At 48.5% G+C, this 13,217-nt stretch overlaps 2 protein-coding genes across 2 annotated transcripts in view; both read left to right on the top strand.

Annotated features, from left to right (window-relative positions):
• Positions 1–11,185, top strand: part of LOC131917113 (protein sidekick-2-like) — an 88,443-nt gene extending 77,258 nt beyond the window's left edge. The window contains exons 10-14 of the mRNA XM_059270746.1: positions 302–496; positions 1,141–1,257; positions 2,021–2,188; positions 3,040–3,156; positions 11,133–11,185. Of these exons, the coding sequence (XP_059126729.1) occupies positions 302–496; positions 1,141–1,257; positions 2,021–2,188; positions 3,040–3,156; positions 11,133–11,185 (650 nt within the window). The remainder of the gene's footprint in view (positions 1–301; positions 497–1,140; positions 1,258–2,020; positions 2,189–3,039; positions 3,157–11,132) is intronic.
• A 10-nt stretch (positions 11,186–11,195) lies between these two features.
• Sdk2 (sidekick cell adhesion molecule 2) overlaps positions 11,196–13,217 on the top strand; it is a gene marked incomplete at its 5' end in the record, with an annotated part of 79,672 nt that continues 77,650 nt past the window's right edge. The window contains one exon of the mRNA XM_059270745.1: positions 11,196–11,386. Within this exon, the coding sequence (XP_059126728.1) occupies positions 11,196–11,386 (191 nt within the window). The remainder of the gene's footprint in view (positions 11,387–13,217) is intronic.

Below are 13,217 nucleotides of genomic sequence, written 5' to 3'. Positions count from 1 at the left end.
CACATACATGCAGTGGCACATGCATGCCCTCTCCCAACAATAATAAATAAAAATTTAAACAATAATAATAATAATAATGAACCTCCCCTCTAAAAATTGCCCAGTGAGGCATTTCTGTGGAAAACTGATTCTAGGAAATTTCCATTTTCCAAAAAAATCTCTACTCTATCTTGAAAGTCTTGAGACTTCAAAGAACATACTCCATAAAAATCAATGTCTATGAGAAGGTTCTAGAAAGCAAAGCACCGTAGCGCCCCCCACCCGCTGACTTCTGGCTGACGGTGGCCCTGGCCTCCTGCAGGGGTACCACCTCCCTCCATCACCTGGTACAAGGATGCTGCGCTGGTGGAGGTGGAAAAGCTGACGCGCTTCAAGCAGCGCAGTGATGGCGGCCTGCAGATCAGTGGCCTGCTGCCCGATGACACTGGCATGCTCCAGTGCTTCGCCCACAATGCCGCTGGAGAGGCGCAGACCTCCACCTACCTGGCTGTCACCAGTAAGTGTCCTCCCCTGGGCTGTCCCTGAGCCACCCCAGGAGGCACTGTATCCCTCCACACTGCTGAGGGGCGTGGTGGGGTGGGACTGCACTCTGGTGGGGTGGGACTGCACTCTGGTGGGATTCCAGGAGGCTATCCCCTATGGCACCAGGTCGTGAAGTCCCTCAGCACCGCACCTTGCCAGAGGAAAGGGGGCCTTGCTCCCTCATGATCCTCTTCAGGGGTCCTGGGGCCATTGATGCCCTTGGAGAAAAGCCAGTTCCAGTTGCTGTGTCTGCTGACCTCGGGTCAGAGGAGTCACCTAGGGTTCTGGAGACCCAGCACAAAGGCAACTCTCAGCTGTTCATTCATAGACAAGCTAGTGCATGTTCAATAGAGGTCAAGTCCTACTGACTTTGTCACTGAGGGTGTGAGCTGCCCTCTGGGTCCTCAGTTTCCCCTCAGTGGAGTCCTGAGTTTCCAGAGGGCAGAACTGTCCTGACAGGTACCTCTGGACCTCTCACATGCCTCCCTGCAGAAGGCCCTGTAACACCAGGGCCAGTGGGCAGAGGGGAAGACCCGTCTTTTTGTAGGCTCAGAGCTCCTGGGCCCTGACTGGGGATCTTCCTACGTGTCTAACAGATCCTGCTGTCTTCCCTTACAGGCATCGCCCCTAATATCACCAGGGGCCCCCTTGACAGTACAGTGATTGACGGGATGTCAGTGGTACTGGCGTGCGAGACCTCAGGAGCACCACGGCCTGCTATCACTTGGCAGAAAGGTAGATGGGATGAACATTCAGAGGGCATAGCCATGTGACAGTCGGGGGAGAATCTTGAAATCTCATTTCAAAAGCTAGGCACATTGAGTTCCCTGTGTACCGTTGTAAAAGCTGTATATTGTGCCACACATCTTTCACAAACCACATCACCCTGTGTTTTCCTGTGTCTCTCTGTCTCTCCCAGGCCAGACCCAAGACCTCCTACATCCCACTGCAAGAGGTCTGTTCTGACCTGGTAGTATCTTTATCCATCTGTCTGTCTATCTGTCTGTCTGTCAGTCAATCTGTTATCTCTATCTCTCTTTCACATCTCCCCTGCACTGTCCCGCTGCACCCCTCATCCATCCCTCTCCTCCTCAGCTCTCCTGAAGGTGACTCTCCCCAGAAGCATCCTGTCCTGTGCCAGGATGCCCATCATCACCTTGCCAGCCTGTCTCCTGCCTCCTCCTCCCAGCCCAAATGCAGCTGCCTCCCAGGCCATGGCTGGCTGACGCTAGCAGCAGTGACAGACAGAGCGTGGCCTCCTGGTGAAGGGCAGCCACGGTGGTGGGTGGAGGGTGGCAGAAAGGGTGGCCTATAAAGGGTACTGCCACCCCGTCACCCTGTGAGCCTGAGCCTGTCACCAAGCCCCAGCTCAGGCCTGTTCCCAACCCATTTAACATTTCCAGAGTTGGGTGGGTACCTGAGACCTTCCAGAAGTGGAACATCTGGGGCCAGTATCAAGACTGCGTCTGACACCCCAACAATCCCTATGTTACCTCAGGGGAGCGCATCTTAGCAAGTGGCTCTGTCCAGCTGCCTCGCTTCACGCTGCTGGAGTCTGGAAGCCTGCTCGTTAGCCCAACCCACATCTCTGACGCCGGTACCTACACCTGTTTGGCCACCAACTCTCGGGGAGTAGACGAGGCCTCGGCAGACCTGGTCGTATGGGGTGAGTGACCATCCGCAGGGGCAGGCTGCCAGCATCTGTACTTTCAGACTGCGTTGCTGACACAGCCAAGGCTCTTCCTGTCACAGGGATGGTGACAAATTAACTTGGAAGCCAAGAACTGGAAGGTGACGGCTCTTGCCAGCAAGGCCACAGGATGGGGAGGCTGTGCCATGCTTGGCTGAGTCCAGAGAACTGTAAAAAGCTGTCTTGTGTATTTTAGGGTAGAAATCAACACAGAGCCAGAGTGTAAATATTTTTGGCTCTGTGGGCCAGACAATGTCCCTCTGAGCCCCTTAACTGCCCCTGTGCTGCTGAGAAAGCACTCGAGACATTAGCACCATAGTGGTGAGGCCCATTCAGGTGAGCTTGTCTGCTCAGTACACCATCTGCCACACTCAGTCTCAGCCTGGAGAGATGTCCCCAGATGTCTCAAGCCTCTTCTACTTGGGGTGTACACCCTAGACATGCAGGTGTATGGCCACCTGTCCAGGCTGAGCCCCAGGGCCTGGGGTGAATGGCTAGACCCTGTCTGTCACCAACAAGCTGTCCTCGTAGACCTGATCACTCTCAGCTTCCAGTTTCCATTCCCTACCCGGCACTCAGAGGCTTCACCATGTCTGTTTGTGGCTTCTGAGAATCACAGTGTCCCTGGGACACTTTGTCCTCTCCACTCTTCTGAGACTTTTATATAGTCTACACACCTGTCTACACATGAAGTCATTCCTCATCCTCTCCCAACATCCAGAGGTACAGCCCCAGATCACCTGAGGAATGCCCCTCCTGTGCCAGGTCATACTAGGGTGCCAGCCCCACATCCCTGCTCGCTGCACTGTGTCTACCTTGTCTTACAGCCCGGACCCGCATCACCAAGCCACCCCAGGACCAGAGTGTCATCAAGGGCACCCAGGCCTCTATGGTGTGTGGAGTGACCCACGATCCTAGAGTGACTATCAGGTACTCCAGGCAAAGCCGGGGGGGGGGGGGGGGGGGAGGGTGGATGCTTTTAAGTCAGGATGACATCATCGGGAGCTGATGCCATCTGTAAGGCCTTGGGGGCTATTCCCAGAACTGGGTACGGGGCTAAGACGAAGAAGAGGCTGAGTGAGCATCTGGGGACTGTGCTGTGTTGACAGAATGGAAGGCAGAGAAGTAGAACAAGGAGAAGGACTTGGGAGATGACTCCGTGCTAAGAACACTTGCTGTGTGAGCACAAAGACCTGAGTTCAAATCCCGGCCCCCAAAAGTAGGGTGCAGCTGCATATGGATGTCAAAAGCAGAACATGGCTGCATGGGTACCTGTAACCCTAGCACTGTGGAGAGGCAGAGCAGGACTGCTGGAGCTTGCTCCAGCCTATGCCGGGTTCAGGAGAGACACGGTCCAAAGGAGTAAGGAAGAGCGCTATAGCCAGGTCACCTGACATCCTCCTCTGGCCACCACACACTCACACACACACACACACACACACACACACACACACACACACACACACGTGCATATACACCCTGCCCATATTGTGCACACACACATGTGCATATACACCCTTCTCATATTGTGCACACACACTCACACACACATGTGCATATACACCCTGCCCATATTGTACACACACACTCACACACACATGTGCATATACACCCTGCCCATATTGTACACACACACATGTGCATATACACCCTTCTCATATTGTGCACTCACACACACACACACACACACACACACACACACACGTGCATATACACCCTGCCCATATTGTGCACATACACTACACGCACAGAGCAGCAAAAGAGAAGGAAGGGAGGGAGGGAAGGAAAGAGAGGCATTTAAGATGAGGAGATGGAGGACGCCAAGTGCATACTCCCCACTTTCAGACCCCCAACTAACCTCATGTGAACTAATTAGTTTAAGCACCTATTGTAAGGTCTTCGTGTCTTATTTTAGCATCCATCATGGAGTGGTCTGGTTAAGAAGACAAAGAGGGGGCTGGAGAAATGGCTCAGCAGTTAAGAGCACTGGCTCTTCTTCCAGAAGACCCAGGTTCAATTCCCAACACCCACACGGCAACTTACAACTGCCTATAATTCTATCTCCAGGGGACCTGACACCCTCACACAGACATACATGTAGGCAAAACACCAATGCACATAAAATTTAAAAAAAAAATAAATTTTTAAAAGAAAAAGATGATGATAAAGAGGTGAGCATAAGGATGGGGCAGAAAGCGACCCCAGGGGATGACCAGGGAAGAAGGCTTATAAGGAAAATGCCTAAACTGAAGTCACCCCCTCCCCACTATGGGGGAGCCAGGAACTTGACCCTCAAGATACCTGGTCCCTTAAAAGCTCAGTGTGGCTCTGGAAGCCACTATAGAGGCTGAGAAAGTCATCTGTGTACCCAGGTTTCCAAATACCCGTACTTGAACAAGGACACCCAGTGTACCCCCAAACCGTAAGAAGACTGGGATCTACAACCAGGAGGGCTGTGTGGTGCCCCTTTGTGTTCTCCTGAGAGCTCCAGAAGGCTGGGGAGTCAGCATAACTGCTTCTTTAGAAGATTCTAGCGTGTTACTGTCCCACTAACGAGCAGTAACACTGTCACACAATTGGCGTGGAGGCCAGGAGGGGTGGGCACTCCTGCCTCCCGCAGACATGGCCTCCCTGAGCCTCACAACTGTGTCCTGGGGTGCCACCTGGTGGTCACTGGGCAGAGGACCAGTGCAGAGTCAGTCAGTCACAGTTCTGAGGCGCCAGGATTGCAGGACACTAGGCCCAGCTAGGTCCTTAGAGAACACGGTGCCCACTCAGGCTGAGAAATGCCTCGTGGAGTGTTCAGCATTGACTTTTGGAGCATTATTGCACGTCAGCACGAACACAACCATGAGCCTGAAATCACGTAGAGCTAGTCGGAATGTAGACAGATCAATCTTAGGATCCTTAGTCATGACTTCATCAGATTTTTCTCTAAAAGAAAAAAAAAAGTTAATAAAGTAACTGTGAACATGTCCTCAGAGAAGACCCACATCCATGCCACTGTGACTCACACTCTGGCATAACATGGTAGTGTCCTTTCTGTGTCTACTAGTTAAAAAACCTGAGTAACCACTGTGTTGACTCAGCAACTGTTTCCAGTGTGTGTGTATGTGTGTGTGTGTGTGTGTGTGTGTGTGAATATGTGTGATGGCATGTGAGTGCATATATGCCTGTGTGTGTATGCACATGTGTATATGTGTGTATATGAATGTATGAATGTGTGTGAATATGGGTGTGTGCATGCAAGTGCGTATGTATGTGTGTGTGTGTGTGTGTGTGTGTGTGTGTGTGTACGTGCATGGGCATGCAGACCAGAGGTAGACATCAGGCATCGCTCTCTATCAGTCTCTAAGCATCTCCCATTAAACCTGGAGCTCACAGCTCTGCCAGGTCAGCATGCCAGTGAGTGCCAGACATCTCCATGCTGAGATAACACACATGTACAGCCTGGCCCAGCTTTTACATGGTACTGGGGAGCCAAATTCATGTTTGCATAGCAAGCACCGTGTCCACTGAGCCATCTGCCCAGCCCCTCTGTTGATATTTATATATTAAAATGTCACTTATTAAAAAAAATAAATTAAAATAAAAAATGTCACTTATTTCTATTTCAGAAAGACCAGTTCATTTTATTACTCTTCTGGGTGGTTCCTAATGGAATAGAACCTGGAGTACCCATGCTTCTACAGACCCACTCTCTGGGTTCCCCAGCAACCTACAAACAGGAAATCCCTGCTGGCGCTTTCCTAGAAGTCATCTGCACCTGAGGGTGACGTAGCCATGTCACACATTCCTCTTAAGATGAGAGGAGAAAGAAGTGAGCTCTCACCACACCCCCACCTCTGCAAACTGGCAGAGTGGATGCCCAAGGCTAGCTCTTCGTCTCTACTCCAAGCCTGTGTCCCTTGGGCAGGGGAGGCCCCTGCTGCCCTCTGCAGCCTTGAGATAAATAGGTGGTGAGGGCAGATCTCAGCATTTTTATAGCTCTCCAGTGATTCTGATGTTTTTTCCAGAAACAGAGTATTCTAGCTACAAAGCACAACGGGGTCCCCTGAGCAAGCTAGAAAGGGGTAAACCAACCGATCACATTCAAGCCTTGGTCGCTCAAATCCCAAGTGATGTATTGTCAAGACAAAGCTGGGCCCCAGGGATGAGCCCAGACAGCTAGCTGCAAGCTGCCAGCATGGAATGTCTCTAAAGCCATTCTAGAAGAATCTATTCGGTGTCTGGGTCTAGATCGAGACAGAACCTGAATGATATACTTTGAGACATTATTACTATTAATAATTTTTTTTTACTTTTACTATGTAATGAATCGATTACATTTTAGGAGGAAAATGCAGATCAGCAAAAAAAAAAAAAGTAAGATAGAGAAAAACATAAGCTAACTGTTCCCCTTAATTAGACACCATCCATAATGATATTTGAGTTCCATTAAGGAAGCCAGACATTTTCTGTTCTCTAATCTTTTTCCCTTAAGGACCTACTGTGCCCGTGTGCCATGTCAGTAAATATTTTTGCATCAACTCAATTACAGGATTGCTTGGAATCCATTGTGTGGGTGAAACATAGTTTACAAGTTCACAGTGACTGCATTTTTTTATTATTTCTAAATTTTTGCTAATATAGAGAAATCTCATTATGAGCATCCCAGTATCCAAATTGCTGACACATCTTTGATTTGCTCATGATTGTCTATTGTGACCTAGAGCCAAGAGGGTCCCTGAAGGACCACTGGCCACACGATTTGGCAGCCAGTTGTATAACTAGATTAGTCTGGAAATTGTCTACCCTAATGACTTGAAGAGACTTGGATGTTATTTAATTTTTATTTCAACTTTGATTTGTGGAAAATAATGCTAAGAGTGTGATTTGGGTAGAGAGGTGTGTGTGCACACACACATAGCTTTTTGAGATAGAGTCTTGTTATATAGCCCAAGGTGGGCTGAAACTTGTAGTCATTCTCCTGCTTCACCTTCCCAAGTGCTAAGATTACAGACAAGAGCCACCATGCTTGGCTAAGTATAGGTTTTATTTACTTTCATAAGAAACCACCCAAGCCAGGATTGACAGCACACATCTTTAATCCCAGGACTCAGGCGACAGAGGCAGAGGCAGGCAGATCTCTGTGAGCTAGAGGCCAGCCTGGTCCACAGAACAAGTTCCAGGCCATCCAGGGCTACATAATGAGACCCTGTGAAAAGGTGGTAGGGGCAAGTGCCCAGCTGTCTTCCAGAGGGGTGGTACATGTCTTGGAGGAGTGAGTATTCCCCTGGCAGGCACTGGGTGATTGATGTTGGCCATTCTTTTAGTTATGGTGTGGTTCTTGTTGCTGTTCTGAAGTGGTTTTTTTTAATTATGTGCATATGTCTGTGTGTCTGTGTGGGGGTATGTGCCTGTGAGTGCAGTTCCAATGGAGTCCAGAAGAGGGCGTCAGATTCTTTGGAGCTGGAGTTACAGGCGATTGTGAGCCTCCTGACATGGTGCTGGGAATGGAACTCCAGTCCTCTACAACAGCTGTATCCACTCTCAACTGCTGAGCCATCTGTCCAGCCCATCGGCTGCTCTAATTTGCATTTCTCCATGACCTAGGAGGAGAACGTCTCATTTCTGTCTCCCTCTGTGTGTGTCTTCATCGAGGAGATGTCTGTCAAGGACTTCAGCCTAGTTTTTAATCAGGCATTTGTTTTCTTATGGTTGAGTTTTAAGAATTCTCTGTATATTTTGGATAACAGTGCCTTATCAGATATTTGTTATGCAAACATTTTCTCCCAGTCTGTGGCTTCTCTTTTTATTCTCTTGGCAATATCTGTGGAAGAGCAGAAAATTTTAATTTTGACAGAGTCCATCTTATCAATCCTTTCTCCCAGGGATCAGGCCTTCGGTGTAGTATATGGAGCTAGCACCAAGGGCGAGGCCATGTCGATTTTACATTATCCCCTAGCAGTTGGGGGATTCTGCATCATACATTTAGATCTGGGACCAATTTTGAATAAATTTTTGTAACAGGCATGAGGCTTGTGACTACAGCTACATCTGTTCTGCACGTGACGTCCAGTGGCGCCAGCATCATCTGTTGAAAGGACCTTTCCTTTTGTTTTGTTCACGTCGGTCGTTGGTGGGAGGGGATTTTTACGTTTTGTTATTGTGTGGGCATGCATGCATGTGGAGGTCAATGGCAGTGAGTTCTCTCTCCCGACCCTGGGAGTTCCTGAGTCATCCGACGGTCAGCAAGCACCTTTGCCCACCGAGCCATCTCACCGGCTCTGGTTTTATTTTGGTTTTATGTCATTGAGTCATTGCAGAAACCAGATTTTATAACGCAGAGGTCAATAAACCATTTCTATAAAGGGCCAGAAGTAAATGGTTTAGCTTTGAGAGCCACGTTGTCTTTGTCACCACTACTCAACTCTATCTGTAATATGTCCACAAATGGGCTTGGCCATGTCACAATAAAACTTTTTTATACAGGGGCTGGAGAAGTGGCTCAGCAGTCACTGCTCTTGCAGAGGACCTGAGTTTGATCCCAGCATCTATATGGCAGCCCACAATTGTCTGTAACTCCAGTTGCAGGGGACCCAATACTCTTCTCTGCTCCACAAACAGTAGATGTGCACACACGCGTGCGCACACACACACACACACACACTACACATAAACATGCATTCAAGCAAACACACAGATGCACAGAATAAAAATAATAAATCTTTGTTTCATTTTTAAAACTTTAGATATATAAGCATGTAATGGGCCATAGCTCACTGACCTCCTATAGAATATCTCCATTCTGGATTTGGCTACATACTATCTTGTGCTGCTAACCTATTCTTCTATCCTTTGTGTTTCTAATTCGAATCAAGTACCTATTAATTAGATTTGAGTTTAGTAACACAATACTTCCCAGGCAGGGACATATGTTCCCTGGAGCATCATGTCCTAAAGCAAAGAGCGTCTGCTTGCCATGGGTGTCTCTTAAGCAGCAGTAACTCTCTGCAAATAGATCTGCTTTTAAGGAAAAGCCTGCTCATTCCACGAACACTAGCAAGGATGATTCTTTTCTGGGTAACAGGATGAATGGGAAGTGACTGCTATTGTCCATTCCTAAGCATATATTAAAAGCCTCTAAAATTAACTTGGCAGTTTCACTGCTGATCATTTATCTTTGAAGAAGTGGAGTGCAGGTAAACATTTTTCGATGAGGGTGTTCATCACATTATTAACTACAGTAGCGGGAAAGGAGGTAATAGTATGTCCAGCACTAGCAAGTCAGTGAAGTGACATGGGGACTGTATCCTAACACCCTGCATCTGCTTGTTTCTAATTTTTAATGTATGGTTTAGCAATACCACATGACAAGAGTATGTGATGCTTTGCTGAGAAAAGACAGTTTTAAAAACAGGATGTATGGAAATGTGGCTGGGTGGATGGATGAATGATGGGTGGATGGATTCTTAGATGGGTAAGTGAATGGATGGATGGGTGGGTGGAAGGAAGGATGGATGGATGGATGGGTGGGTGGATGGATGGATGGATGGATGGTTAGATGGATGTGTGGCTTGATGAATGTTATGGAAACTCAAAGGTAGGTATGTGAGTGGGTAAATAAAAGCTCCTATAGATAGATGAGTGGATGGATGGAAACCTAGATAGGCAAGTGGTAGGTAAATAGATGTGTGAATGGACAGATTGATAACTAGAAATCATTGATATAAATATTCTTCAATGAAAACATCAATGGCTGACTTTCACTGACCATTTGCCATGTTTGGTACTCCCCGAAGTATTCCATATTGGCTCTACAGTCTTTATAATCTTATGAAGTAAGTGGGTTCCACGTGCTACAGACAGCTGAGTCAGAGACAGTTAAATAAACCTACCCAAGATCACATCACAAGCTGCTGGTGTCAGGGGCAGCCTTGGGCCTGAGCTTCTCACTCCAGGACACAGTATCCCTGCAGTCCACCAGCAGGGCGTAGGAGAAGAATCTAGAAATAGAGATTTATGTTTGCGTGTTGATCGCAGGCTCCCAGTACTGAAAAATTTTTCCTTTCCATGTCCTTCTTTTCCTTGTTTGTTTGTTTGTGGTTTTTTGTTTTTGTTTTTTTCTTGCCAGTAGTTAACACCTCTGTTGGTTTTTCTATTTAAACTCGGGGTTAAAATATAACAGACATACTCTCATTGGCAGTCTTTCGTTCTCTGAACTTCAGATAACTTTAGAACCCTGAGGCTGACCCACTTCTGTCTCCAGGTGACATCTTGCCCTTTTTGAGCCCTTTTGAGGACTACAGCCTCCTTCCCTGGAGGGCACTCACTGTGCATGCCACCTCCACGGAGCTAATTCTTGGAGTCTGTCCATGACGGTGATAATGGCTGTGTTTTCTCCCTAACAACTCTAGAGGAGGTATTTTGTACTGTCATGCACCAGTGTGGATGTCATTTCTCAAGTCTCCCTTCGTTCCGACTGGCCACAGCTAAAGTGATTTTTTTTTTTTTTTTTTGGACACTAAAGTCAATTTGTCACAGTGATGCATCGATCTAATGATTCCCCTCATAGAACTAATTCCAAAATGTAGTCGACTCGGAAACTTTGATTCCTTCTCCAGCCGTAATCTCTTAACATCTTCAGAGGAATTCCTCGGGCTGGCTCTTTCCCAGGGCTGTTTTGTGATGGCTTCTGGCCAAAAATAACAACATTTTGACCCAGATCTGAACCCAGGGTGTAAATGGCCAGTAATGGCCTGCTGCTTGAATGGTGCTCCTGGACCCAGCACCTGCCCCAGGAGTGATGGAGTTCCAGGCTCTACCCAGGGAACAACCTCCTCCCAGGCCCTGCTCCCTGCCCACAAACCCAGTCCCAGAGGCCACACATATGAGGCCTGTAATGGCCTCCTGCCTGCTTTGGGCTCATTCTTTGCAGGAGGAGGCTTGGGTGTGGCCCACCCTGGAAACTTTCTGACCTCCTTTCACTGACCCGCCTGTCCTCCCCTTCCATAGGTATGTGTGGGAGAAGGACGGGGCCACCCTGGCTGTGGAGACCAATCCCCGGGTCCGTCTGGACAGAAACGGCTCCCTACACATCTCGCAGACATGGTCAGGGGACATTGGCACGTACACCTGCCGGGTGCTCTCAGCTGGTGGCAATGACTCTCGAAACGCCCACCTGCGAGTCAGGTAAGGACAAAGGAGGCACAGGTAATGGGGGCAGTGGGGTATTCAGAGCCAACCAGCTCCTTTAGTCATGACCAAAAGCCATGTACGTCTACGACAAGGCCCACCCACGTTCCCTAAGATACCTCCTGAGCATCCTGCTAGGCCTGTCCCTCAGCTCAGGGACACCCTGTGAGAAGCAGAAGTCTGTGTAGGCCTTAAATGGGGCTCTAGTTCCAGAGAGGAGAATCTGCAGGTACAAATGTCTGCTCACTCCAGATAGGTCACCAAGACAGCAAAGGAATGATTCCACCCATGTCATTGGCCACTCATGGCGTGCCAATGAGTTTGTTGGGCTTACTTGAGGTGTGTGGGTGACCCCCGAGGCAGCTGCATCACCAAAATGTCCCACTCCAGTGCGGACGGTGACTTCCTCGGAGTTGCACAGGTGGAGTTCCCTCTTCAGTTAGCCTTCTGCCCTGAATTTGCACTAGCCCCGCTTGAGAGCACATGCAGCTAGAACAGGGTTACATGCCACATGCCTTCCTGGGGACGAAGGGCAAGAGGGATCGGTGGGACTCTCAAGTGACAGTCTAATGACCAACCTCCCCACCCCCTCCCATGAGGAAATATCAATAGGCAATCTTTGTTTTTACTGCTTGAGAATTTCATACATGCCTGTTACGTATTTTGATCAACTCTACCTGCATCCTTCCCCCCACCCAACTCCTCCCCACACCCCACCACGTCTCCCTCTCCACTTCATGTACTTGGTTTTAAAACCCAGAGTTCACTTATGCTGCCTGTACGGGCATGGGTGAAGAACCATCTACCAGAGCGTGGAGAGCTTTTCTGGGATCACATCCCTGAAGAAAATTAATTCTTTCTCAGCCGGCCATTTCCAGCCAGATATTTAGCTATGGGTAGGACTCATGAGCCCTCCCCCTTCCATGTGGAGAGTGTGGCTGATTTGGTCTTGAGCATACAGCCACAGCCACTGTGAGTTCATGTGTACAGCGTCCCTGTCACCCAGCAAACACAGTTTCTGTGTAGATGTTCACCACCTCTGACTCTTACGGTCTCTCTACCCCTTCTTCCGAGATGATCGCTAAGCCCTGGTGGGGGGGTTGGGGGGGATGTAGATGTGTCGTTTATAACTGAGTACTTCACAGTCTCTCCCTCTGCACATTGACCAGCCATGGGTCTCTGTATTTGTCACCCTTTACTGCAGGGAACAGCTTCTCTGGAGAGGACTGAAAGATGCCCTAATCGAAAAGTAGAAGGATAAAAACTTAGGAGGCGGTTGCTTTCTATGTCTACTTAGGACAATGATGGTGTTGGTGTCTCCCCTATGATCATAAGCCTTAGGCCCATTTAATGGCATCTGACCTGAATTCCATCTTGTGAGGCAGGCCTTGAACCCATGCAGAGAGTGGTTGGTTACTCCATGATGTTTGTGCCGCCGATGCACCAGTGAGTGTAGCTTGCCAGGCTAGTTGTTACTGTAGCTTACGGGATTCACAGCTGGGTGGGACTGTGGATGACTTTTCTCCCCCAATAGCATGTATTGAACCTTCTAGAAATATAAAGGCAAGGCAGTAGGGATGAAGCTTCAGGTTGGTACCAGCTTGATTTCTCCATGTCCTGTGACACTAGTATATGGTATTTTCAGCAGTAAGGTCTTACCATCAAGCTCTGGAAGTAGCAACAGCCTTTAATGTTGGAGAGACAGTTTTGGGATCCCACCGAACAACAACTTGAAAAACAGATACCCCATACATGACACTGGGCTTTTTTATTGGCTAGTGTATAAAATTATAAGCTGGTATCTAGGAGAGCCATCGTGCCCCTATTA

The sequence above is a fragment of the Peromyscus eremicus genome, chromosome 8a, assembly GCF_949786415.1.
Source record: "Peromyscus eremicus chromosome 8a, PerEre_H2_v1, whole genome shotgun sequence".
Classification (NCBI taxonomy): Eukaryota; Metazoa; Chordata; class Mammalia; order Rodentia; family Cricetidae; genus Peromyscus; species Peromyscus eremicus.
Note: the sequence above shows the minus strand (reverse complement) of the source record. Positions and strands in the feature narration are given on the sequence as shown.